At 40.6% G+C, this 27,240-nt stretch overlaps 1 protein-coding gene across 2 annotated transcripts in view; it reads right to left on the bottom strand.

Moving 5' to 3' along the window:
- The window catches only part of NIBAN1 (niban apoptosis regulator 1), a 162,750-nt gene that overhangs the window by 69,112 nt on the left and 66,398 nt on the right, over positions 1 to 27,240 (bottom strand). For both annotated transcript variants that reach the window (XM_022593361.2, XM_089910025.1), the window contains exons 3-5: positions 23,150 to 23,281; positions 17,317 to 17,431; positions 12,944 to 13,111 (exon numbers count right to left, since the gene is read on the bottom strand). In XM_022593361.2, coding sequence (XP_022449069.1) covers positions 12,944 to 13,111; positions 17,317 to 17,431; positions 23,150 to 23,281 — 415 coding nt within the window. The remainder of the gene's footprint in view (positions 1 to 12,943; positions 13,112 to 17,316; positions 17,432 to 23,149; positions 23,282 to 27,240) is intronic.

Here is a 27,240-nt window from a genome sequence, read left to right as displayed (position 1 = left end):
TTCTAGTTCTGTAAAAAAATGCCATTGGTAATTTGATAGGGATTGCATTGAATCTGTAGATTGCTTTGGGTAGTAGAGTCATTTTCAAAATGTTGATTCTTCCAATCCAAGAATATGGTATATCTCTCCATTTGTTGGTATCATCTTTAAGTTCTTTCATCAGTGTCTTAGAGTTTTCTGCATTCAGGTTTTTGTCTCCCTAGGTAGATTTATTCTGAGGTATTTTATTCTTTTTGTTGCAGTGGTAAACGGGAGTGTTTCCTTAATTTCTTTCACATTTTTCATCATTAGTGTATAGGAATGCAAGAGATTTCTGTGCATTAATTTTGTATCCTGCTACTCTACCAAATTCATTGATTAGCTCTAGTAGTTTTCTGGTGGCATCTTTAGGATTCTCTATGTATAGTATCATGTCATCTGCAAACAGCGACAGTTTTACTTCTTCTTTTCCAATTTGTATTCTTTTATTTCTTTTTCTTCTCTGATTGCTGTGGCTAGGACTTCCAAAACTATGTTGAATAATAGTGGTGCAAGTGGACATCCTTGTCTCGTTCCTGATCTTAGAGGAAATGCTTTCTGTTTTTCACCATTGAGAATGGTGTTTGCTGTGGGTCTGTCATATATGGCCTTTATTATGTTGAGGTAGGTTCTGTCTATGCCCACTCTCTGGAGAGTTTTTATCATAAATGGGTGCTGAATTTTGTCAAAAGCTTTTTCTGCATCTATTGATATGATCATATGATTTTTCTTCTTCAATTTGTTAATATGGTGTACCACATTGATTGATTTGCATATATTGAAGAATCCTTGCATACCTGGGATAAATCCCTCTTGATCATGGTGTATGATTCTTTTAATGTGTTGTTGGATTCTGTTTGCTAGTATTTTGTGGAGGATTTTTGCATCTATATTCATCAGTGATATTGGTCTGTAATTTTCTTTTTTTGTAGTATCTTTGTCTGGTTTGGGTATCAGGGTGATGGTGGCCTCATAGAATGAGTTTGGGAGTGTTCCTTCCTCTGCAATTTTTAGGAAGAGTTTGAGAAGGATGTGTGTTAGCTCTTCTCTAAATGTTTCATACAATACAGCTGTGAAGCCATCTGGTCCTGGACTTTTGTTTGTTGGAACATTTTTAATCACAGTTTCAACTTCATTACTTGTGATTGGTCTGTTCATATTTTCTATTTCTTCCTGGTTCAGCCTTGGAAGGTTATACCTTTCTAAAAATTTGTCCATTTCTTCCAGGTTGTCCATTTTATTGGCCTAGAGTTGCTTGTAGTAATCTCTTAGGATGCTTTGTATTTCTGCAGTGTCTGTTGTAACTTCTTTTTCATTTCTGATTTTATTGATTTGAGTCCTCTCCCTCTTTTTCTTCATGAGTCTGGCTAATGGTTTATCAATTTTGTTAACCTTCTCAAAGAATCAGCTTTTAGTTTTACTGATCTTTGCTGTTGTTTTCTCTGTTTCTATTTCATTTATTTCTGCTCTGATCTTTATGATTTCTTTCCTTCTGTTAACTTTGGGTTTTGTTTGTTCTTCTTTCCCTAGTTCCTTTAGGTGTAAGGTTAATTTGTTTATTTGAGATTTTTCTTGTTTCTCGAGGTAGGCTTGTATAGCTATAAACTTCCCTCTTAGAACTGCTTTTGCTGCATCCCACAGGTTTTGGATCATCATGTTCTCATTGTCATTTGTCTCTAGGTATTTTTTGATTTCCTCTTTTATTTCTTCAGTGATCCCTTGGTTATTTAGTAACGTATTGTTTAGCCTCCATTCGTTTGTGTTTTTTACGTTTTTTTCCCTGTAATTGATTTCTTATCTCATAACGTTGTGGTCAGAAAAGATGCTGGATATGATGTCAATTTTCTTAAATTTACTGAGGCTTTATTTGTGACCCAAGATGTGATCTATCCTGGAGAATGTTCCATGCGCACTTGAGAAGACAGTGTAATCTGCTGTTTTTGGATGGAATGCCCTATAAATATCAATTAAATCTATCTGGTCTATTGTGTCATTTAAAGCTTCTGTTTCCTTATTTATTTTCATTTTGGATGATCTGTCCATTGGTGTAAGTGAGGTGTTAAAGTCCCCCACTATTATTGTGTTACTGTTGATTTCCTCCTTTATAGCTGTTAGCAGTTGCCTTATGTATGTATTGAGGTGCTCCTATGTTGGGTGCATATATATTTATAATTGTTATACCTTTTTCCTGGATTCATCCTTTGATCATTAGTGTTCTTCCTTGTCTCTTGTAACATTCTTTATTTTAAAGTCTATTTTATCTGATATGAGTATTGCTACTCCAGCTTTCTTTTGATTTCCAATTGCATGGAATATCTTTTTCCATCCCCTCACTTTCAGTCTGTATGTGTCCCTAGGTCTGAAGTGGGTGCCTTGTAGACAGCATACATATGGGTCTTGTTTTTGTATCCATTCAGCAAGCCTGTGTTTTTTGGTTGGAGCATTTAATCCATTCACGTTTAAGGTAATTATCAATATGTATGTTCCTATGACCATTTTCTTAATTGTTTTGGGTTTGTTTTTGTAGGTCCTTTTCTTCTCTTCTGTTTCCCACTTAGAGAAGTTCCTTTAGCATTTGTTGTAGGGCTGATTTGGTGGTGCTGAATTCTCTTGGCTTTTGCTTGTCTGTAAAACTTTTGATTTCTCCATGGAATCTGAAAGAGATCTTTGCTGGGTAGAGTAATCTTGGTTGTAGGTTCTTCCCTTTCATCACTTTATCATGCCACTCCCTTCTGGCTTGTAGAGTTTCTGCTGAGAAATCAGCTGTTAACCTTATGGGAGTTCCCTTGTATATTATTTGTTGTTTTTCCCTTGCTGCTTTCAATAATTTTTCTTTGTCTTTAATTTTTGCCAATTTGATTATTATGTGTCTCGGTGTGTTTCTCCTTCGGTTTATCCTGCCTGGGACTCTCTGCACTTCCTGGACTTGGGTGACTATTTCCTTTCCCATGTTAGGGAAGTTTTCAACTATAATCTCTTCAAATATTTTCTCGGGTCCCTTCTCTCTCTCTTCTCCTTCTGGGACCCCTATAATGTGAATGTTGTTGCGTTTAATATTATCCCAGAGTTCCCTTAGACTGTCTTCATTTCTTTTCATCCTTTTTTCTTCATTCTGTTCTGCAGCAGTGAATTCCACCATTCTGTCTTCCAGGTCACTTATCCGTTCTTCTGCCTCAGTTATTCTGCTATTGATTCCTTCTAGTGTAGTTTCATTTCAGTTGTTGTATTGTTCATCTCTTTTTGTTCTTTAATTCTTCTAGGTCTTTGTTAAACATTTCTTGCATCTTATTGATCTTTGCCTCCGTTCTTTTTCTGAGGTCTTGGATCATCTTCACTATCATTATTCTGAATTCTTTTGCTGGAAGATTGCCTATCTCCACTTCATTTAGTTGCTTTTCTGGGGTTTTATCTTGTTCCTTCCTCTGGTACGTAGCCCTCTGCCTTTTCATCTTGTCTATCTTTCTGTGAATGTGGTTTTTGTTCCACAGGCTGCAGGATCATAGTTCTTCTTGATTCTGCTGTCTGTCCTCTGGTGGATGAGGCTATCTAAGAGGCTTGTGCAAGTTTCCTGATGGGAGGGACTGGTGGTGGGTAGAGCTGGCTGTTGCTCTGGTGGGCAGAGCTCAGTAAAACTTTAATCCTCTTGACTGCTGATGGGTGGGGCTGGGTTCCCTCCCTGTTGGTTTTTTGGCCTGAGGCAACCCAACACTGGAGACTACCTGGGCTCTTTGGTGGGGCTAATGGTGGACTCTGGGAGGGCTCACGCCAAGGAGTACTTCCCAGAACTTCTGCTGCCAGTGTCCTTGTCCCCATGGTGAGCCACAGCCACCCCCACCTCTGCAGGAGACCATCCAACACTAGCAGGTAGGCCTGGTTCAGTCTCCCCTGAGGTCACTTCTTCCCTTGGGTCCTGATCCACACACTAGTTTGTGTGTGCCCTCCAAGAGTGGAGTCTCTTTTTCCCCCAGTCCTGTTGAAGTCCTGCAATCAAATCCCACTAGCCTTCAAAGTCTGATTCTCTAGGAATTCCTCCTCCCATTTCCGGACCCCCAGGTTGGGAAGCCTGACGTGGGGCTCATAAACTTCACTCCAGTGGGTGGACTTCTGTGGTATAAGTGTTCTCCAGTCCGTGAGTCACCCACCCAGCAGTTATGGGATTTGATTTTACTGTGATTGTGCCCCTCCTACTGTCTCATTGTGGCTTCTCCTTTGTCTTTGGATGTGGGGTATGTTTTTTGGTGAGTTCCAGTGTCTTACTGTCGATGACTGTCCAGCAGCTAGCTGTTATTCTGGTGTTCTCACAAGAGGGACTGAGGGCACGTCCTTCTACTCTGCCATCTTGGTTCAGGCCCTATATGATGGTTTGCATTTTATACTACACAAAATTTAACCATTAAACAGCTACATTACCAAATATTTTTTTCCCTGAACATATCTGAACTAAAAAATATAGTCATGTTTAGCCAGTGGACAAAATACCAAGTTATCAGATGTTGCTACTTATGAAAAAAACAGACATATCCCAGGTCTCAGATGATCTCCAATGAATGGTACAGGTTTGCTTCACTTTAGATCATGCAAACGTATCACAAGAGTAACTTGATTTAATAGTAATGTGCTTTAATTGACCAAAAGATGAAAAATTCTTTTAAGAAGTAATGTTGAAAAGACAACATGGTAATGTATAACTGAAACAGAAGTCAAGGACTAGGTGTCAGGACAACTGGTCCTCTACCACTGACTAGCTGGGACCTTGGGCAAGTAAGTTACTATCTGAGCCTTATAAATAAACTCTGAGGAGATAGAGTAGGCAATCACTAAGATCTCTTCCAAATTTAGAGTTTTATGAACAGTAAAAAAGGGTCAGAAGGGGAAAATGATAACTTCCTAAGAAAAAATGGCATATTCATATACGTCACATATTTATAATGTGTCGAGTATTACCTATGTGAGGCAAAGAGTATACAGTAAACTCAAAGAGAGACTAATCTCCAAGCAGAGAGAATCCTTTTAAAAATGTTTGTTTGGGACAGTTTATGAAAACTAGAAATTGGTATCTAGTTATTTATTAAACAGCAATTAGCAAACATTTTTGTTTACAATGCATAGAGGTTTTAATGCACTGAAACAAACGTACACTATGAAATACCTTTTATAAGTAAAAGCATTCAAATAGATATTTACAAAAATTGTATTTGTTTATCTATGTCCAGTCAAACATTATTCATTTGCAGTAAAGTGTCCAAAAGAGCCCAAGTACGGTTAGCATTTTGTAATTCATAGATATGTGTGTGTATATAAATATAAGTATGTGCCATAAATTCAGAAATATGTTTTCATATATTACAAAAGAAAATTCATTGAATATTTTCAGTTAAAATTTATTGATGCCCACGTCAGACACTTAGTCCCTCAAGTAATAAACTTGTTTCATGAATGGTAATGGGTGTTCAAATAAACACACCAAAAAGGATTTGCTCTAGCTAATTTGAATCATACGACTCTTTTCTGTTTTTTTTTTTTTAACTTCATTTATTTATTTATTTTTTGGCTGCGTTGGGTCTTTGTTGCTGAGTATGGGCTTTCTCTAGTTGTGGCGAGTGGGGGCTACTCTTCGTTGTGGTGCGTGGGCTTCTCATTGTGGTGGTTTCTCTTGTTGTGGAGCACGGGCTCTAGGCACGCAGGCTTCAGTAGTTGTGGCACGCGGGCTCAGTAGTTGTGGCACACAGGCTTCAGCAGTGGTGGCACATGGGCTTAGCTGTTCCGTGGCATGTGGAATCTTCCCAGACCAGGGCTCGAACCCGTGTCCCCTGCATTGGCTGGTAGATTCTTAACCACTGTGCCACCAGGGAAGTCTGACACTTTTCTGTTTTAAAATTCAATTTAGGGGCTTCCCTGCTGGCGCAGTGGTTAAGAATCTGCCTGCCAGTTCAGGGGACACAGGTTCAAGCCCTGATCCGGGAAGATCCCACATGCCGCAGAGCAACTACGCCCGTGTGCCACAACTACTGAGCCTGAGCTCTAGAGCCCATATGCCACAACTACTGAAGCCCGCACGCCTAGAGTCTGTGCTCCGCAACAAGAGAAGCCACCAAAATGAGAAGCCTGCGCACCGCAACGAAGAGTAGCCCCGCTCACCACAACCAGAGAAAAGCCCGTGTGCAGCAACGAAGACCCAACACAGCCAAAGATAAAATAAATTTATTTATTTAAAAATAAATAAATAAAATTCTATTAAATTCAGCATCATTAATTGAACACCTAAAACATGTAAGTGTCAAAATCCAATCTAATAAAGGCATTTGATTTGACATGGGATTTCTGGGATAAGAGCTCAAGGCATACAACCCTGACAGCAACCAGTTCCAAAGTTTAACTGTCTATTATAGCTCCACATTCAGCCTAACTCACTCCATCACATGTACCCTTGAATAACATAAATGTCATAGGTGATTGAACTAGTCCAAGTTAAAGCAGAAGTTTGCAAAGTGTCTTTACATGGTTGTGTTCTCTTTATCAAGAAAGATGTGTTTTTTTTAATAGTATCTTTTCCAATGCACGTGCCCTTATGTTTCCCAGATGTTCTACTGTGCCCTATTTCTTAGTGTTCATGATGACGGGAACCACTGGCGTTTGTTCAGTGGCAGTCCTGACTGTCCTTCAAGCTAGCACAGTACTGCTGAACAAGACTGTGCCATCATTCCACCTTCATTCCAGAATCACCTTCTTCTGATGATGGCTGCCTGACATGTGATTCCCTTATTCCTCAAATACTTTATGCTTGTATTGACAATTCTTTCACTTACTCATGCCAGTGTGTTTACGAATTAGGCCAAACCACATTTATAACTGTCATCTCTAAAATCACACTTCGATTCTGAAATCAGCTTTACTTTGGTACTAAGTTATTAATTCATTAGTGTCTTTGAACCATTTTATGAAACACAAGATATATGTCTGAGCACTACAAAGGGACACAAAAGATGATACAAGATTCTCCTTCAGGAATTTGCAATAGAGTTGGAGAAATAGGACAACTAGACATGAAAATGAATAATGTAAGGCAGACTGTGGTGAGCATCCAATCAGTGGAACAGATAATAGGCACTAGTGAAGTTAGCCCTGTGGCCTTCATGGCAGGGGTCAGACTGAAGCTTGTTCTTAAGGAAATAAGAGAGAATTCGAATAGGTGAGGAGTGGGTGTTTCAGGTGTATGAGAAGCCCAAAAATGTCTAGGTAAAACTTTCATTAAAAGCAGGTGGGTGGAGCTTCCCTGGTGGCGCAGTGGTTGAGAGTCCGCCTGCCGATGCAGGGGACGCGGGTTCGTGCCACAGTCTGGGAAGATCCCATATGCCGCGGAGTGGCTGGGGCCGTGAGCCATGGCCGCTGAGCCTGCGCGTCCGGAGCCTGTGCTCCACAACGGGAGAGGCCACAACAGTGAGAGGCCCGCGTACCGCAGAAAAAAAAAAAAAAGCAGGTGGGTGGGGTAGGGTAGCAAGGTTGGGGGACAGGAGGCTTGTACTTGAGAATAGTAGGAAATCAGGCACACAATAGCCAGTCTCTTTGGAATTTTCGTCTTTTTGAAAATGGCAGTGCCACTGAAGGATTTTAATCAAAAATTGTGTTTAAATATGATTTATCTGACTGTCACACATGGAAGGAGGTGGCAGTAATTGGGAAAAAGTAAGATCAACTAAAAGCCTCTGGGAATGTTTTTTATGAGTCCCAAAACAGATTGGTAGCAATGAACTTGAAATAAAATACAGAAGAGACACTGGCATTTGAGTATTATCTCTATGAAGAGGGTGAGTCAGAGACCCTGATTTACTGAATTTCACAGACTTTGTATTCCTAAGGAACATGTTGTTTAGATACTCAACAGTAAAATCATAGGCCCATGTCGTGAGTGAAGTTAGTATTTAACACAAAGTCACCAACCTATTTTATATTAATGCTTACAGATTTTGGATACAAACATCTTTAATCTACTTCAACACACATGCCCCATGCTTCTCCCACATGGGCATATTTGTAACTATACATGAGGATGGAGGGTGGACATGTTGACAGAGCCTGTGCCAGATGCCAGGCCCTCAGCCAACTCCATGAGCACAGACAGGCTGCTGACTTCCCACCTGTCTCTACTCTAGATTGTGCTCCAGTTCTCCAGCCTTGTCCAGGCATCTGTCTATGAGACGCGCTCGCCTGGACGTCCCTAGACTTCTCCAGCTCAACATCTGCAACACTGAACACGTCGTTTCCTTTCCCTGGAGGCTGCTCCTCTCCACACAAGGCTCCCATCTCAAAGAATGGCAGAAACCTGGGGCTCTTCCTTGGGTTCTCCCACTGCCTCACTCCGCACATGATCTATCCTTAAGTTCTATTGATTCTACTTCCTGGATATCTCTCTTATTCAGCCACCTCTTGCCATTTCCATTGTCACCTCTTTGGTGCAAGCTACCACCATCTGTAGCCTGCCAAAGCTTCCTAAGTGGCCTCCTGGCATCCCAGCGGCTACCCTCCCATCCACTGCCCACACAGCAGCCAGTACGTGTGACCTTTCTAAAATGAAAATATGTTTGAGTTGCTTATCTGCTTAAAGCCCTTTAATGGTTTCTTATTGATGCTAGAGTAAAGTGCAAACTCCCTAATATGCTCCACAAAGCCCTTTATAGTCTGGCTCCTGCCCATCTCTCCATGCTTGCTTGGCACCTCTCTCCTCTCTAAGCACCAGCCACATGAAATTCGTTCAGTTCCTCTAATAGTCCATGCTCTGACTCTCTTCCTGGCCCCAACATATCCTATTTTTCCTGCCAGGAACACTTTTTCCCCTTCCTGAAAATTCTTATGCCAAGAAATGTTTATCCTGAGCTGGAAGGACAGATTCACATTGATAATGATCATTATTCCACATTGCATGTATACAGTCTTCTATATATGTTAATAGTTTTAGCTATATCCCTGTAACTACGAGAACCATATTTTGCAAACTACAGTTCTGAATAGGACTGAATTTTGGACAATAGGACTGTCTTAGAACATTTTGGCTTTATATAAGTCCCATTTTTTGTAGAAGTGGACATTCCAGAACCCTGGACTTCTCCCATCAGGGACAAGGGGCTGCAGTAAGATTCCAAAAGGACAGAAGACAGCAGCTGCTCTAGGTACATGTCACTTGATGGGGTTGAGGGCAGGCTGCCCCAAGTTGTGCTACTCTAGCATGAGGATTATTTTGAGCTGAAAACAATCAAAGCCCAAAAGACTCAGGAAGAGCCTCTGAACTTCCCCTTTACTGCCTAAAAGAATTTAAGGTAGGAGGACTGTCCCAGGAAGAAGCTATCACCAAAGATAACTGTAATAAAGTATTGAAATTAGGAGTGGTAGACAGGGAGGAGCCTAAGCAAAGCTGTTTGATCAGAGTCCTCTCTGTGTCCCACTGTCTTTGGATGGCCCAGCAAACATTAACTCTTCCTATCTTCCTGTGAATTATCTTACTTTCCCTCAAGGAAAAAAAAGCCTCAGACCCCCAGCTCTTTCTCCTTAGTCCAGAATATATATAAACCTCATCTTGCCTTGCTGTCTTTGAAATTCTTCATACTTAAGTGAATTCCCCATCTGCATGTAATAAATTTGATTTTTCTCCGTTAACCTGCCTTGTGTCATTTTAATTGCCAGCCAAAAGAACCAAGGTGGGGAAGGGGAAATTTCCCCTCTCCCTCACACAGTGGGCTTGATATTTTGTCCAGTATGTTCTGAAGATTAATCTTGTGGAGTTTTCTTATGCCTGCTCAGTGAAGGGGTGCCAAAAACAACACACACACACACACACACACACACACACGCACCCCTCTATGGCCCTTGTGAGTGTAAATCATCTTTGAGGCACCCAGAGGAAGATCTGTCACTTGAAGGAAGGAGGAGCAGAGAGCCCTCTACTTGCCCTTACCTACCTCAGAATATAGCCTTATTGTCCAAGAGCAGGGTGTAATTAAGCCCTTTGTCAGGGTTAAATAGGAAAAAAACCATTCCATAAGGAGGAACAGGAGAAGTGGTTCCAGATTCAGAATGAATGGACATGGGTACCTAGACCGATTTGAACCCAGAACTCCCGGGGCAAGTGGCCTGGGCTGTGTGGTGGGATTTGAGCACCTGGGAACCCCAAGTAACAGAAATCATTGGCAGAACTTACCATGAAGGCAACGAGATGATCTTCCCTGAAAGATCCCTTAAGGGCATTATGCTAAGTGAACTAAGTCAGACAGAGAAAAACAAATACTGTATGATCTCACTTATATGTGGAATCGTAAAACAACGACTCAGAAACAGAGAACAGATTGGTCGTTGCCAGAGGAGGTGGGGGGAGGATGGGTTAAAGGGGTCAAACTTCCAGTTATAGGATAAATTAAGTCACAGGTTGTAATGTACAGCATGGCGACTATAGTTAACAATACTGTACCGTATATGAAAAGTTGCTAAGAGAGTAGAGCTTAAAAGATCTCATCGCAAGAAAAACTTTTGTTAACTACGTGAGGTGACAGGTGTTAACTAAACTTATTGTGCTGATCACTTTGCAATGATCATACATTAAATCATTATGTTGTACACCTTAAACTAATACAATGTTATATGTCAATGATATCTTAATAAAAGTGGGAAAAAAAGATCCCGAGGACTTGTGAATGGACAGATCAATAGCGGCCCAGAATCAGCTGCTAGAATACCTTGGGCCTAGTTGTCAACGGCCTAGCTGTCAACTGGCTCTCAGGCATGCAGGCATGCTGGCCTGAGAGCCAACGGGGCAATGACAAAGGCATACAGCCCTGGCTCTGGTCGCCTGGGGATGGAACGCAGCAGCCTCTCCAAAGCCCCCTCAGGGTTTCTGGCCCTTATCACAACACTAATTTTATACCTATTTCTAAACTCTTTTGGTTATTATGGAAACAATAATGGTTAACTGGGAGTCTGTGAAATCTCTTACTGGTTTAGTCAAGATCCCACAATGAGTAACAGGCAGAGATGGAAACCAAAAAGAAAAAAAAAAAAAAAAAGTGACACAGTAAAGATGGGTGATGCATTGTGCCGTCAAAAACAAAGAAATAGAGGCGAGAAGGGAGAGACCCATGAGCTCATTGGCCCATGACAGTCAAAGACAGTTCCCTACAATGTTTTGATGGTCTCTGGGTCTGACTGGAGCCACTGGAAGCTATGCCAAATCACGTTAAGTCTGCATAAAGTGAGGTTTCTGGACAGAGGAATGTGACACAGAACAAGGGCAATGTGACTAGACCCCATTACCTCAGTGCCTTTGATAACATACTGGAAAGCAGAGTGGGGTTGTGAATCGACTGAAATCTTCCATAAATGGACTCTAAATACAGGCTACATAACTTCCAAAAACTCCTCAGAGAAACTCCTATTATGGACACGGAAGGGGGAATGAAGCCAGTCCCATCTGGCTGGGTGGAGAACATTCTCTGCTTAGTGAAACTTCATGGTTCTTGTGTTTAGTGCCAAATGCATGTTCATACTAGACCAAGGCCCTGCACACAGAGGTGTAAGTGTACTAGTTAGATGGTGCAGGCAGTGCTGGGGAATTCTTTGTCTCTAAAACATCAAAACCACAAGGTAAGATATTAATAAGGTTATCATTTTTGTAAAGTCCCTAATGAGTTATGAGCCAATATTATGATGAACGTTGGTCAGGGTTGCTAGAGCAAAATAGAGTGACATTATCTTTTTCCATTAGCCTTCTATCATTACACAAGCTAAAATCAAGAACAGACTGAGATGCATCACTAGTGACTTTTGCTCCGTGGCACTGACACTCTCAGGGAAACCTGAGAACTTTAAAGTAAATGTACAATGAAATTATTAGGAAATACAGTAAAGGCACAGATGGATGAGGTGACTCAACTCAAATGTCACCTGCCCAGAAAGGCCTCCCCTGACAAGCCTTCTCCCTTCTTCCCTACATAGTAACCTCTTGTTACTCTGTAACACATAACTTTGATAACTATCAAGTTATCTTGTGAATTTGTACGTGTGTTTGCCCCTCTTTCCTGTTTGAATGTAGACCCCAAAGAGGGGAACTCTGCATGGTTCATTACTCTGTTCCTAATACCTTTATAGGTTGGCACAGAGTAAATCCTCAATAACATTTGACTGGTTACCTTTCCAACTGCCAAGTAACAAAGAGCTCAATTATCTGTACCTGAAGGTTTTGCAGAGTCCAGAAAAAGCAGCATTCACATCAATTTATCAAAAACATCACATACTGGAAAGAGAAATCGTTTTTATTATGGACCCAGTAGTAATGAAATCGGTACATAGAGGCAACAGGGTCTAAAGCAATGCAACTCCAAGTGTGGTCCACGGACTAACATCATCAGCATCCCTTGGCAGTTTGTTAGAAAACCAAAATCAGGGCCCCAGTATCAGTATATCTGAAGGTGGATCCAAAAAAAAATCTGTTTAGCAAGTTTTCCAGGCGATTCTTATGTACGCTAAAGTTCTGAGTAACTTCTTCAGAAATAAAGGTGAAAATAAACAAGAAATGTCAAAGGGACTAGGATTTTGCCAGGGACAATTGGTACATTCTTGCTGTCACTGAGATTTTTAAAAATCAGGAAGAAGGAAGAGGAGGAATTATACTCAAAATTATATGCATGAATATGGTGCTCTGTCTACATGTGCCATCAGATACCTACTCCACGTCCTGTTGCGCTGAGGCTTCCCTGCCCTGACTAAACAACCAGCAAGGTGGCCACGCTCTTTGTGTACAAAACTCTCACTTTGTTCGATTTCCCTCTCCTTCCAGAGGCAGCACCGTCTGTGGCTCTTTCTAGGAATCATTCTAACAGATGACTGACCAGACCAACTGAGAAAAGGCAGCCTAACTGGGGACCAGAGGGCAGCCGTGCCATACCATGATTTAGATGTCTGATGCAGTCACTCAGGAGAGCACTGAACTTCCTCTGGTCAGCGGCATCCTGGAAGCAGAAATAGCCATGTCTGAGGAATGGCTGCCACAGGTACACCGGGAATTCCTTGGGCAGGACCACAAAGGGCTGCGTGTTCTCCTTCTCACTGGACGCTGAAGAAACATGGAAAACACAAAGATGTTTTAAAACATGTATCTCTCATTTAAAATATTTATTTCAGGCTGTGAAGGTTTATTTCCGGCTGGGGGGCAGCCAATGCGATGGAAAGGTGGTGTGAGATGTCTTCACAGGGTGGGGGAAAAGAAGAGTTCAGCTTCACCTGTCTCACTCTAGCAGGTGGCCTCACCTCCTATCCACAGGGACAACCAAGGCCATCAGACATAATCTATCTCAACTTCCTCACCAGGAATGAGCCACAAAAAGAGCTCACTCTTCCCTACCGGTCCTCGGCAGTTGATGTGTCTACCTGTCAGGCACTTACCCTACTCTCCCCCAGGCTCCCATCCCACCAGGTCTGCTCTCTGCCCTGCACTCTCTCCCGCCTCCTTGTCACTGCTACACTAGCATTTGCTGCTTTGATGCCATCAACCCCTATTCTCACCCTAGTCTTGTTCCTGCTCCACCGTCCCAAAACCAAATTGCCTGTTACTAATGTCATCCTGACTGCCGGCCTATGGCTTCTTCATTACCCACCCTTTCAACCCGATTGGAAACATCTGTTGCTGTCAATTACCCCTTCTTTTGAAAACATTCTCTTGACTTCCAGGGGCACCTCTCTCCTCAGTGTCCTTCATGCTTTTTAAAAATTGTTTCCTCTTTTCAGCTTTATTGGTTCCTCTGCCCCTTCTCTCCGTCTCCCTCTTTAAGTGTTGGTATTTACCCTGTTCTGTGCTGGTTTCTGATCCATTCTCATCTCTACTCTCCTGAGGTGTCATCATTCTCCCCATGATTTTGCATATTGCTTCTGCAATTCATATTTCCTTTTCCTCCTTCCTTTCCACCATGCTTTTGCATAGAAAACTCTCATTCGTCCTTCAAAAGTCAGTTCAAAAGCCACCTCCTCTGGGGTGCCTTTGTTGGCACCAGAGACAGAGTTGGGTGCACCCTACCTTGTTCTGCCAAAATAATGTAATGATCTGTTTTTGTGTCTGGTACCCACACTCAGAGTGAGAGACACAAAGTGAGATAAGCCTCCCCAGCCAAATAATTTTCCCTGGGAAGCAGAACCACTGCCCCGGAGCTCCTAGAGGATGGAGGCTTCATCTTACTTATCTTTGTATGCTCAGCCCATAGCAGAGCCATGGGACCTAGTAGATGTTCTACTACGGTTTGTTGAATGAATAAATGTGCTGTGTTGTCCTAGGAAATTTTAAAAGCCTTAAACAATGGGACTTTCACCTCTTCCCTCAAAATCAATTCCAAGAAACTGACGTTAACGCCTTATCATTCAGATCCCCTGTCTAAACTTTATTCCCCTCCGTGCATTCCAATTCTATGATACTGCACTAGGATAAACGAGCCCCAGCTTATTTCCAGAGTCACGGAAAACAAGCAGAAGAAAAAATTAGTTCTGTGCTCTCAGCCTACCTAATGGGCACAATTTCAAGGAAAGCAAGGGAAGAGGGACCCAGTAAGAGGCAACTGAAAGCACTGGGCATAGCAAGAAATGGATCATAACCCTAAGGAAGGCTCTGGAACTGAGTCTTGCTACTGGCAAATGAATAAATCAAGATTGGCTTAGATAAAGAATAGATTTCCTGGGGCATACATTGGAATTCTGTTTCTGAAGGTAACAGAGTCAAATGCACTGGGAGCACAAACTTCGGCCCACCAGTCCCTAGCAAAATGCCTGGCACATGATAACATGAGAATGAATCAACACATGAAAGACAACAAATGAATAAATGATTGAATGCTGTAGTAGAGAGCTCTTAGTTGTAACACATCTCTATTCTCTCCTCTTTCTCAGTAGTAAAACCCCTGATTTTTAGTTTAGCAAGTGCCTGCATACAATAAAGACTACATTTCCAGCCTCCGTTGCAGTTTCGTGTGTCACAGCCACTAAGTTTCGGCCAATGAAATGTAAGTGGCAGTGAGACTTCCTAGAAGCATCCTTAAGGAGAGGGAATGTGCCGGCCTCCTCATCTTTTCTCCTTCCTCCTGTCTGGAATGAGAAAGCCGTGGCTGGAGTTCCAGCAGCCACCTTGGACTATGTAAATCTGGGCCACAACCCAGAGATAAAGGGGCAGAAAGCTAAAAAGAGTCCCTGACCTTTATGGAACTGCCACACCAGCCTGTACTGGTAATATCCAAATATTTTTAGCAAGAAAATAAAAACATATGTATTTAATTTGAGATTTTTGTTGTGTGCAACAAAAGTAGATTCTAGCTAATAAAATGCCAAACAAGTGAATCATTTTAGCAAAACATGGGACCATTTTTGAACATCATCTTAGCACACTGCTGTGTAAAGAAGACCTACATTGATAAACCTCCAGTGCTTTACCTCTAGTGAGGTTAATTTCTCCCATCTTTATTGTGCCTTTATTCTTTCCAATAAAATTAGAATCACACTGCTGTTAACAGTGTGATTCCTGTTAATATAGTTTTGTGAAAACACTCTCCTTGCCCTTTCCAAGATGTCACAATTTTGTACAAACAATTAAAAGCAACATTCACCACTTACATTTAAAAAAGCCTTAGGAAGCCCCATAAAATTCATTCCTATTAGCCTCTTGTTATCATTCATTTAACATTTTACAACAATTTTCCAGATACCGGTTAGTCTGCATTTTTTCTGAGTTGAGTATAAGGATAACACAAATGATCTACTGTAGAATATTCTATTTTTAAAACTGAGAAGGGCACAACATACAATTTAAAAAGTCTTTGAAATGTCCAGTCTGAAGCCCTGGGCCAAATGGCACTAGTCACACAGGCCTTGTGTTTTTTATTCCTTTTCATTCCTTCTGATATATTTCATCAATAAATCAATAAACGTATTGTCAGTTCTGACTGATTTCATTGGAAAGTTCTTTTGAAGTGGTTCTAAAGAGTCAACGTATTGGCATCCCCATTTCTAAGTGGCAGCTCCAAAGCCAAGATAACATGTAAGTAGATGTTAAAATATAATAATATGTATAGTGTACATAAAGTGTTGTTTTAGCTTGAATTACTTAGTAAGAGTTTGTTAATCTAGGTTTATGGTTCATGTACTAATCCTATAACAGTGTCATTAAAAACATTAAGCATTCTGCACCGAAATAACAATTGATAAAATAATTTTATATTTTCCCCATAAATTCCAGTGAAATGATTATACCTATTAATAAGAACCAGGGCTCTCTTCAAGAAACTAAGTAATTACTGTGCAGTGTGATTTACACAAAGCCAGATGGTGTTATTACATTATCCACAGTTCATGAATCTCTATGAAACGCTCTATTTCGTCTGAATACTATCCATCACACTCTCTACATGGAAAAAGTGAAATGAATGAGAATCAAAGTATGTTAGAGCTGGTAATATCCTTCTAGATTTTCAATTTCAAGGCCCTAGAACTGGGAGAAACAGAAATCAGAGAGGTTCAGCAACAGCTAGGGAAAATGCTTGATAAGCGTCACAGATAGAACCAGATAAAAATCCAGCCTTCAAATTCTCAGTTCAATGCTCTTTCCATGGCAGCATTCAGCTATTATTAAAGATATGCTAATTAATGCAATGCTTTTTTACACAGTAGCTATGAGTTACTGTAATGCTTGTTAAAACTATTTTGTTGATTTAGGATATTTTATTGCATATCATCCTAAAATTAGAAAAATAATATTCTCTGACAGCTCTTACTGAAAGATGGGATTACACATTTCACAAACTGGGCCCTACATATTTATTTCTGCTGTCTTGTGTAAAGCTTGCAAGATATTCCAAAGCTTCAAGACGCCTGACCAATGGTATATTTTCCATGTGCTAGAAGCACTGTGACTGACTTGTGTATTACCAAATATGATTTAAAGTAACAGAACTGTTACAATGTTTACCTGAATTAGAGAAATTGTATCTTCCGTTTGCCTATGGAGAATGTGTGTCTAGCCCAGGGTTTCTCAACCTTGGCAACTACTGATATTTAATGCCAGATAATTCTTCATTGTCAGGGGTTGTTTAGCGAGCATCACTGGCCTCTACCCACTAAATGCCTGTAGCACGATCCTCCCAAGTTGTGACAACCAAAAATGTCTCCAGACACAGCCAACTGTCCCTGGAGAGTGAAATCATCACCCCTCCCCTTGAGAAGCACTGATCTAGCTAAGCAAAACATGTTTAGGAATTTTGTCTTGGGAAGGAATGTTCAGCAACTCACCAATGGGGTCTGGGAAATGCCGATCAGATAATAAACCGTATTCATCTTCTGAGGTTAACACCTTGCCACCAGCTGGAAGAATTCGGCTTTTAGGGGGAGCTCCTCTCTGATAGGCCTGGGAAAGGAAAGGCATAAGTGAGTGGATTTTTTCCTCATTTGGATTTTTGGAAAATATCAGGAATATTAGAAATAGACAAATATACTCAGAGATAGAAATTCCCACACTATGTCAACGAGTAAGAGCCATTTATTCAAAAAATATGTTTTGCACTGGAAGCCTCTGTCAGAGACAGCATCAGGACTTGCTCCAGGACCAAAAGGAAGAAAGGCTATTATACTTTCCACTGGCTATGTTATAGCTGCAGTGATTGTGTCAGGGAAGGTCACATGACCTCAGCATGTCCAATCAGAGTGAGAGTTAGGGTTTGTCCCAGGGCCAGCGAGAAGAGCTCTTATAGATTCCACTGGCTATATCCTGGCTGCAGTGATTGGGTCAGGGTCAGTCACATGACCTGATTCAATCCAATCAGAGTGAGCTACAGGCCTTACAAGAGGGGCTGACAGGAAAGCCTCAGCTCTGCGAGGAGATGAGGACAGGACACCACCACCATCTTGTTACTGTGGAGGACTGTGAAGGAGCCTGACAGTGGAGATTGTGGCCTGTTAGGGAAGTCAGGCTGAATGAAGGCAAAGATCTGAGATGGAAGAAAGAACAAACTGAGTTCTGATATCACTGGAGCTGTGGATCCAAATGTGCCTGAAACTGGACCTGTGCTGTGGAGATTTCAAGTCAGGAGCCACCAATCCCAGCCCCTTTTTCTTTTTTTTATCTTAAGAAAAATTTTTTTTTATTGAAGTATAGTTGATTTACAATGTTGTGCTAGTTTCAGATGTACAGCAAAGTGATTCAGTTACATATATATATATATTCTTTTTCAGATTCTTTTCCATCATAGGTTATTATAAGATACTGAATACAGTTCCCTGTGCTACACAGTAGGTCCTCGTTGATTATCTATTTTATGTATAGTAGTGTGTATCTGTTAATCTCAAACTCCTAATTTATCCGTCCCTTCCCCTTTCCCCTTTTGGTAACCATAAGTTTGTTTTCTATGTCTGTGAGTCTATTTCTGTTTTGTAAATATGTTCACTTGTATCATTTTTTTTAGATTCCTCATATAAGTGATACTGTATATTTATTTTTCTTTAACTTACTTCACTGAGTATGATAATCTCTAGGTCCATCCATGTTGCTGCAAATGGCATTACCTCATTCTTTTTTATGGCTGAGTAATATTCCATTGTATATATACACCACATCTTCTTTATCCATTCATCTGTCATGGACATTTAGGGTGCTTTCGTGTCCTGGCTATTTAAATAGTGCTGCTATGAACACTGGGGTGCATGTATCTTTTCAAATTAGAGATTCTCTGGATATGTGCCCAGGAGTGGGATTGCTGGATCATATGGTAACTTTATTTTTAGTTTTGTAAGGAAGCCCCATACTGTTCTCCATAGTGGCTGCACCAATTTACATTCCCACCAACAGCGCAAGAGGGTTCCCTTTTCTCCACACCCTCTCCAGCATTTATAATTTATAGACTTTTTGATGATGGCCATTCTGACTGGTGTGAGGTGATACCTCATTGTAGATTTGATTTGCATTTCTCTAATAATCAGCAATGCTGAGCATCTTTTCATGTGCCTTTTGGCCACCTGCATGTCTTCTTTGGAGAAATGTCTATTTAGATATTTTGCCCATATTTTGATTGGGTTTTTTTTCTTTTTTTTGATATTGAGCTATATAAGCTGTTTGTATATTTTGGAAATTAATCCCTTGTCAGTTGCATCATTTGCAAATATTTTCTCCCACTCTACAGGTTGTTTTTTCGTTTTGCTTATGGTTTCCTTTGCTGTGCAAAAGCTTATAAATTTGATTCAGTCCCACTTGTTTATTTTTGCTTTTGTTTCTATTGCCTTGAGAGACTGACCTAAGAAAACATTGGTATGATCTATGTCAGGGAAGGTTTTGCCTATTTTCTCTTCTAGGAGTTTTACGGTGTTAAGTCTTATAATTAAGTCTTTAAGCCATTTTGAGTTTATTTTTATATATGGTGTGAGGGTGTGTTCTAACTTCATTAATTTAAATGCGGCTGTCCAATTTCCCCAATACCACTTGCTGAAGAGAATAACTTTTCTCCATTGTATATTCTTGCCTCCTTTGTCGAAGATTAATTGACTATAGGTGTGTGGGTTTATTTCTGGGCTCTCTATTCTATTCCATTGATCCATATGTCTGTTTTTGTGCCAATATCACGCTGTTTTGATTAATGTAGCTTTTTTTTTTTTTTGGGCTGTGATCATGTGACCAGCTCTAGACTAGACCAATCACTTCAGTCAGGGTAGAGCTTTACTTGACCTGATGTGGGTCACAGCCCCTCCTGGCCCCAAGGGTGAAAAAAATGTTTTGCGTCCTTGCTACTTGTGGGTAGTACTTTAATACTTTTGTGTGACGGTCACAAGATGGTAAGTCAGAGTCCCTAATCTCAGGGAGATTCACTGTAGATATGTTTCTCAAAGGGGGTGAAACATAATCTCAGTAACTTCAGAAATTCTGCACCACACTTATCATTTCAGATGCTAGCGCCTGAATCATTCTAATAACCAAAAGGATGATGATGCATACAGACATTTACCACACAAAATGCTTGGAGACTAATGACAAATGAGACCGTGGGACATGTAACTTCAATTATGGTTGCCAAGGATTTTTACCAGAAACATAAAAATGTAACCATGATAAAATATACCGCCACTTTGCCCTCAGGCGTGAGACTGTTTTGCAGTAAAAAGATCTGGGATGGAAGTGTAATATCATGACATGACATCAGAACAAATTCCGGCCAGCACACAAAAAGCTCTGCTGTTTGAGAAATGTAAAAGGGGTACAGAGCATTGCTAAAGCAGTGAAGCAGTTGGTTAAACAGATATACTCACATGGACATGCAGATAAGATAAAATGTAAGCATGTGCATCTGATGGGAGGGCATAAGTCAAGGGAAAATTTTGAGACTAACAAGCTAAAAGCACGTTGAGAACTGAAACCACGAAACTGTGGGACCCAAAATCTGTAGTGTACTCGCGAATAACTAAAATAATGTTGATCAGGGCCATAAAATCAGAGTAAATGCACATTCTGCAAGTAGCAAGACTCATTCTGCATCAATAAGATAGTGACTGAAGAAACCCAAACAAAACAAACTCTTGTATACCTAAGAAGGTTGTTTTCATTCTTGTAAGAACTACTAATCACGTGCCCAAGCACATTAGGACCCAGAGCAGAAGAGAGAAGAATCCAAAATGGTGTGATTTTGAGAAAGTCTACGAACAGGTTGATTCAGACTGGCCTCAAATGTGAATTGTGTTATCTGTGAAAACAGGCCTGATCTAGGCTTTAATAAACATTATATATTATATTATTTAATCCTCAAAACAGCATTGTGGGGCTTCCCTGGTGGCGCAGTGGTTGAGAGTCCGCCTGCCGATGCAGGGGACACAGGTTCGTGCCCCGGTCCGGGAAGATCCCACATGCCGCGGAGCGGCTGGGCCCGTGAGCCATGGCCGCTGAGCCTGCGCGTCCGGAGCCTGTGCTCCGCAACGGGAGAGGCCACAGCAGTGAGAGGCCCGCGTACCGCAAAACAAAAAAAACAAAAAAAACAAAAAAAAACCAGCATTGTGAATTAGACATTATCTCCATTTTATACACGAGAAAAATGAAGCTCAGAGAGGTTAAATAACTTGCCAATGACCCAGTGGTGAGTAGGTGACAAATCCAGGATTCGTACCTGGGTTTGTCCAGCCCCAGCGCAAGTGTATAGGAAGTAGGAAGTGAGAATGAGAATGCTCATTTTTTTCCTCCTCAATTACCAGCCAAAACTGGATTCTCAATAAAAGAATAGGCAGTTTATAGATAGATACTTAATGTATAACTCTTAGGTATAATTTTTTTAAAAAACCTTCTGTAATTAAAAAGCAGGATATCATTAAAACTTTAAGGAATTATGGCACACTGCATGGGCATTTTTATTCCAAGTTTAAAAAAAAATTGGTTATTACCAAATTCAGTGACTATATCTTAACAATCGGAACAAGTTCACCTGAAAATGATGAGCAAAGTAAAGAAAGCAATATAGTCCATAAATTGCAAGTTGAGGGAGCAAGCGTAAAAAAATGAAAAGGGGAAAAAAAACACCAAAATTTGATTTAAAATGAAACTTCCGTGAGTGCCAAATGTGGTGAAAACCTTAATAAATACAAGAGTGAGTTCTATGAGTGTTTCCTCCACATTAGTTAGTTGTCATGCTGACAACTGCTCTATATTGGGCTCTGCCAGCACTTGGCCATATGCTAAGGCGTTCAATGCATTCATGTCTTTAATCCTCACAACAACATTGTGATGAAGGAATCATGCTCACCATTTTACAGATGAGAAAACTGAGGCCCAAGGAGATTTATAACTTATGCAAGGACACATATCTGGTAACTGGTAAAGGTGTGATTCAAAGTGCATAATATTAACCATTAGGCTATACTGCCTCTTCTCAAGCTTCCCTGAGAGGACAGTATAACGGGCCGTATGAAATCTAAAGTGATTTGTTATTATTATCATTATTTGTACTGTATTGATCATTTGCTTCAGAGAGCAAATCAAATGTTGACTAAAATCCTAAAATAGATAAAGCAGAGAAGATACTGGCTTAACAAATGTTGAAAAGAATAAGACTACCCAAGAAAGCACTCAAGTACTGCCTGGTAGGTGGTATAATAAGTTTGTATTATATTTTATTTCTATTTTCCATCAAAAATTGGAAGGAGACACATTATCTGTCAGCCTGAAGCCTCTTCCTAAAGGTTTAGCATTAGGGGTAATTACTCAGAGTATCTGCAGAGGATGTCCTGACTAGTTTTGAACTTAAGAGTGAAGAGTGCAGAGTTTTAAATATGTTACTAACTTTAACCCATAAATAGTAACTATTCATTTCAAAGGGAGCTTGAGAATCTATGTAGACTGAATATGTGCACAGTATGAGATCTGGAAGGAATCAGTGGGATCATTCAGCCTCACACTCTAGTTTAATGGAGGCCTGACCTCAACTTTAGTTTTCCAAATTCTCTGCCCAATGTTCTTTCATTTACACCACATTACCTCCCTTGATGGGGAAAGAAATGGGAACCAATAAAAACTAAGGTCCTCTCAGGTGCTAGGCACTGTACATATGCTATCTCATCTCTCCACATTTTACAGACAAGGGAAAAAATGAGATAACCAGGAAAAAGCTAGTGAAAAAAATTCATACGTAGAAGTGAAATAAAGTGGAAAGTTCTGAATTTTTAGGAACCCATGCAAATCCAGTCACACTCTTAATAAATAATTCCTCTGCCACAGAGGAGGCTTAAGAGTGGGAAGACATGGAGACACAGAGCAGAGAGGGAGAGATATCAGGGAGGTGACTAAGACAGGCCTCGAGGCCCAGTGATCATAGGAAAGGCTCCCGCACTGGCCACTCAGTATAACCTTCCATCTTCACACTCACTTGCAATGACTTGTTCAAAGTCTACGTTGCCCACTAGACTGCAAGCACCTGTCTAATCTACAGTGATATGCCTAGAACCTACTATAACCCACAATAAATATCTGTTGACTGAAATGAATACCTGAATCTGTTAGTGCTCACTGGATCAGTCAGTCTCAAAGGAGAGGGCTTGTCAGTCAACCCAGCCAACATTTAAGAAAATTGCAAGAATCAGTGGTAACAAGGAAATGTCTTACCTCTTTGTTCTCATAGCTTTCCACAGCAAAGTCATTTTTAACCACAACGTATCTCTCCTTCCATTTCTTTATGTCCTCAGCAAACTGTGATAGCTCTGCTTCATACAAAACAGTTCCAGGCTCCAATGGTGGCTTAAAGAAGATGAATGCAATTAACTGTCACAACAAAAGATAGCATATCATGCTACCACTGAGTCTATTCACAGTATTTCAAGGAATATTTTCAGAAACTATTTTGTGCTGAGATCCTGGGGAAATTGTTGCTTCCCCCCACCTCCCTCCACTTTGCCCTTTCCTACTTCTCCTGACCAAACGCAAATATTTGTCTTATTGATATTTTTGTGATTTGCATTCCCTTCATTATCCTACAAGAACAGAAGCACATGCTAGAAGGGATTATAGTAGCAAGGTTATGCCTTGCATACCTGTGGCACTTAATAAATCCTTGGTAAACTCTGTGGAAGAGAGGGAGTGAGGCAGTTAACTGTAAGTTGTGGACATCTATCCCAACACCCTGAATATACCTCAGTGTTAATTAAAACAGGGGAGTTAACAGGCTGTTCCCCTCTTTGTCAACCTTCAGGGGCTGCCTCAAGAATCAGTGTTCAGTGGTTTCCCCAGATCCAAAGGTCTGGGAACCAAGGCTAAAAACACTTAACCCACCTTTGTGCTCTTCAAGGAGACTCTGTTTACTCTCTAATTAAAGAACAAGCAGGCAAGCCAGCAAACCTTCATTCTACCTCTTCCACTTAAAGGTCTAGGGATTTCTCGTTCATAACCCCGGCTAAAAGCCAAGTCATCACTGATTTCTCTCTTCTATTATTTGTGCTGTAGGGAAGTCTCTGTTAGATACCTAGTTAGGTCTTCTGTTGGGCTAACCGTGTAAGGGGTAATTCCCATCCTACCTCATGTATTATCTCAAAATATAGGAATGGGCCTCCTGTCTTTCACGTGTCACTGACTTTACATTGATGTTATTCAAACACTACAGTGCCTTTAACACAATATTGTAAACCAACTATACTTCAATCAAAAAAAAAACCATAGTCCCTTTAGAAACTCATGCCTCCCCTTTCAAGCAAAATTTACATGAACCATACAGAGAAGAGTGATATGCTAATCTTTTTAAGAATCTGCTAAGGGTTGAAATAAATAGCCTTATAAATTCCAAGGCTTAATATTGAGGCAGATAATGAGGCACTCTCCTATATGGACTCATTAACACGTAAAAGAAGACCTCACTCTCCTCTTAAAATGAGACTGCAACCATATATAAGCTGAACTTTATAGTTCTTAGGTACAGCATTTCTTAAACCTGGGCCACTTTTTTTCTTTTATTTATTTATTTATATTTATTTATTTATTTACGGCTACATTGGGTCTTCATTGCTGCGCACAGGCTTTCTCTAGTTGCGGCGAGCAGGGGGGCAAGCGGGGACTACTCTTCGTTGCAGTGTGCGGGCTTCTCACTGCGGGGCACGGGCTCTAGGTGCACAGGCGTCAGTAGTTGTGGCATGGGGGCTTCCGTAGTTGTGGCTGACGGGCTCTAGAGCACAGGCTCAGTAGTTGTGGCACACGGGCGTAGTTGCTCCGCGGCATGTGGGATGTTCCCGGACCAGGGCTCGAACCCATGTCCCCTGCATTGGCAGGCGGATTCTCAACCACTGCGCCACCAGGGAAGCCCAAACCTGGGCCACTTAGATCAAGTGATACGCTTGTTAAAAATGCCGCCTCACCAACCATCCAGATAGTGGAGACTTGGTCAAACTGTGTCCCTGAGGGAGGACCCTGTGGAGCAGAGCAGCCCTCTGCAATCTATGCAGTGGACACGTAGGGCATGTAATATGAGGGAAAAACAAACTACTGTTTTTAAGCCAGTGAGATTTTGGTGTTGTCTTTTTACCATACCATATATTACTGTATCCTGATCGGTTTAATCTTATTAATTTAAGTCCTTCATTATACTGAGTATTTTTTATTGTGGTAAAATACACATGAACACAGGATGCTTTTCCATTTATTTATGTGTTGTTTAATTTCTTGCAGCAACATTTTGTTTTCAGTGTACAATTCTTTCATCTACATGGTTAAGTTTATCCCTGAGTATTGTATTCTTTTTTTCCTTATGTTATTTTTTATTGTGGTAAAATAAATACACATGGCACAAAGTTTACCGTTTTAACCATTTTTAAGTGTACAGTTCAGTGGCATTAATTATATTCACACTGTTGTGCAACCATCACCACTATCTATCTCCAGACCTTTTTATCACCACAAACTGAAATTCTGTGCCAATTAAATAATAACTCTCTATTTCCCTCACCTCCACTCCCTTGTTACTACTATGCTACTTTTTGTCTATATGAATTTGACTACTTTGGGAAATTCATGTAACAGGAGTTGTACAATATTTGTCCAAAAAAATGCAGCCTCACCCTAGACTTATATACTATATACTATACTATACTGATACTATATCAGAATCTCTGGGGGTACAGACCAGAGGTTGCATTTTTATCAAACTCCCCAAATTTTGTCAATCACTGTTTTATGGGGATGACAATTAGTTATCCCTACAAAGCCACGCTGCTGAATCTATTGGTCAACTTTCAGCAATACCTGACCTACTTATCACTCCCTCTTTCTTGAAACCCCTTCTTTACTTGACTCTGGCACATTGCACTTTCCTGATTTTTTTTTTCCTACTCCACAGGCTATTTTTCTGTCAGTCCATCTTGCTGAATCTTTCTCCTTTTTCTGATCTCCAAATGTTGGAGGGGCCAGGACTTGGTCACGGAAGCTCTCCTTTTCTCTGCTTATACTTTCCCTTGATTATGTCCCACGACTTTAATACCAGTTATGAGCTAAGAACTCCCAAACTTCTATTCCTTAGCCTCAACCTCTCCACTGAGCTCCAAATCAGAGCATTCAACTACCTAGTCAGTATTTCCATGGGTGTATGTGAAATAAGTATCTTAAACATAATGTGGCCAAAAGTGAAATGATTCCCATCCACCTCTGACTCTTCTGAGTAAAAGACAAGCCCATCTGCTTATTTGCTCAAGCTAAAAGCCAAGTCATCACTGATTTCTCTCTTCTTCTATTATCTCATACCCAACCCATCAACAAGTTCTGTCAGCTCTGACTTGGACTCTTCTCACAACTGTTTCCATTACCACCCTAGTCCAATTGGCCATCATCCTTCTCTTGGACTGCTACAGTGTCTTCCTTGCCAGTTTCCAGTTTCTTCTCATGTCCCTCCCCATAGTCTATTCTCTATAGAAAGGCCAGAAAGATCACTTAAAATTATAAGTCACTCTGTATTCAATACCCTCCAATAACTTCCCATCACACTTAAAAACCTTTATTGTGGTCTATGGGCCTACATGATCTGGTCCCTATTTGTCACTCTGCATTCCTTTTTCAGCTCTCCTCCCTTGCTTATATGGCTTTCAGCACACTAGCCTTCCTGCTATGCTTCTGACTGCTGCAAGGTCTTTGCACTTCTGTTCCATGTGCCTGGAACACTCTTCCCACAGATATTCACACAGCCTATTCTCTTATTTCACTCTAGTTTCTGCTCAGATGTCATCACCACAGAAGGCTTCACTGACCACCCTCTCTGAAATAAGACTCCTGCTTTATTTTACTTTGTAGCATTTCTTATTACCTGATGTTCATTTGTTTATTTGTTTATTGTCTGTCTTCTATTTGAATATTAACAGGAAAGCAGAGAATTTGTCTTGTTCTCAAGTTCTTAGACTAGGGCCTGGCACATAGTGTCAATAAATATTTTTTTAGGTTGTGGATAATTATTATAATGGAGCAAAGGAGAGAGAATAAGTTACAGGTTTAGAAGATAAAATCACATTTGATCAATGACCAAAATAAAAACACCCATAGTATGAGGCACTGAAATTATGACTTTTTTTTTTACTGTGCTTCATCGCAGCAAGTCAGATTTCTGACGTCAAAGCATCAATGTGGGAAAAACATAGTAAAACTGAAATCATGTTAGTTTTCTTTTTATGTGGATTACACCATCAACAAGAAATCATATGTTCTAACTTCCAGGCAAATAGTTTTTTGAG

The sequence above is a fragment of the Delphinapterus leucas genome, chromosome 1 (genome assembly GCF_059928025.1).
Source record: "Delphinapterus leucas isolate spDelLeu-1000000601 "Yukka" chromosome 1, BTC_Dleu_Yukka2, whole genome shotgun sequence".
NCBI classification, from domain to species: domain Eukaryota; kingdom Metazoa; phylum Chordata; class Mammalia; order Artiodactyla; family Monodontidae; genus Delphinapterus; species Delphinapterus leucas.
The sequence above is the reverse complement of the archived record's forward strand: the minus strand, read 5'-3'. Positions and strand labels throughout refer to the sequence as shown.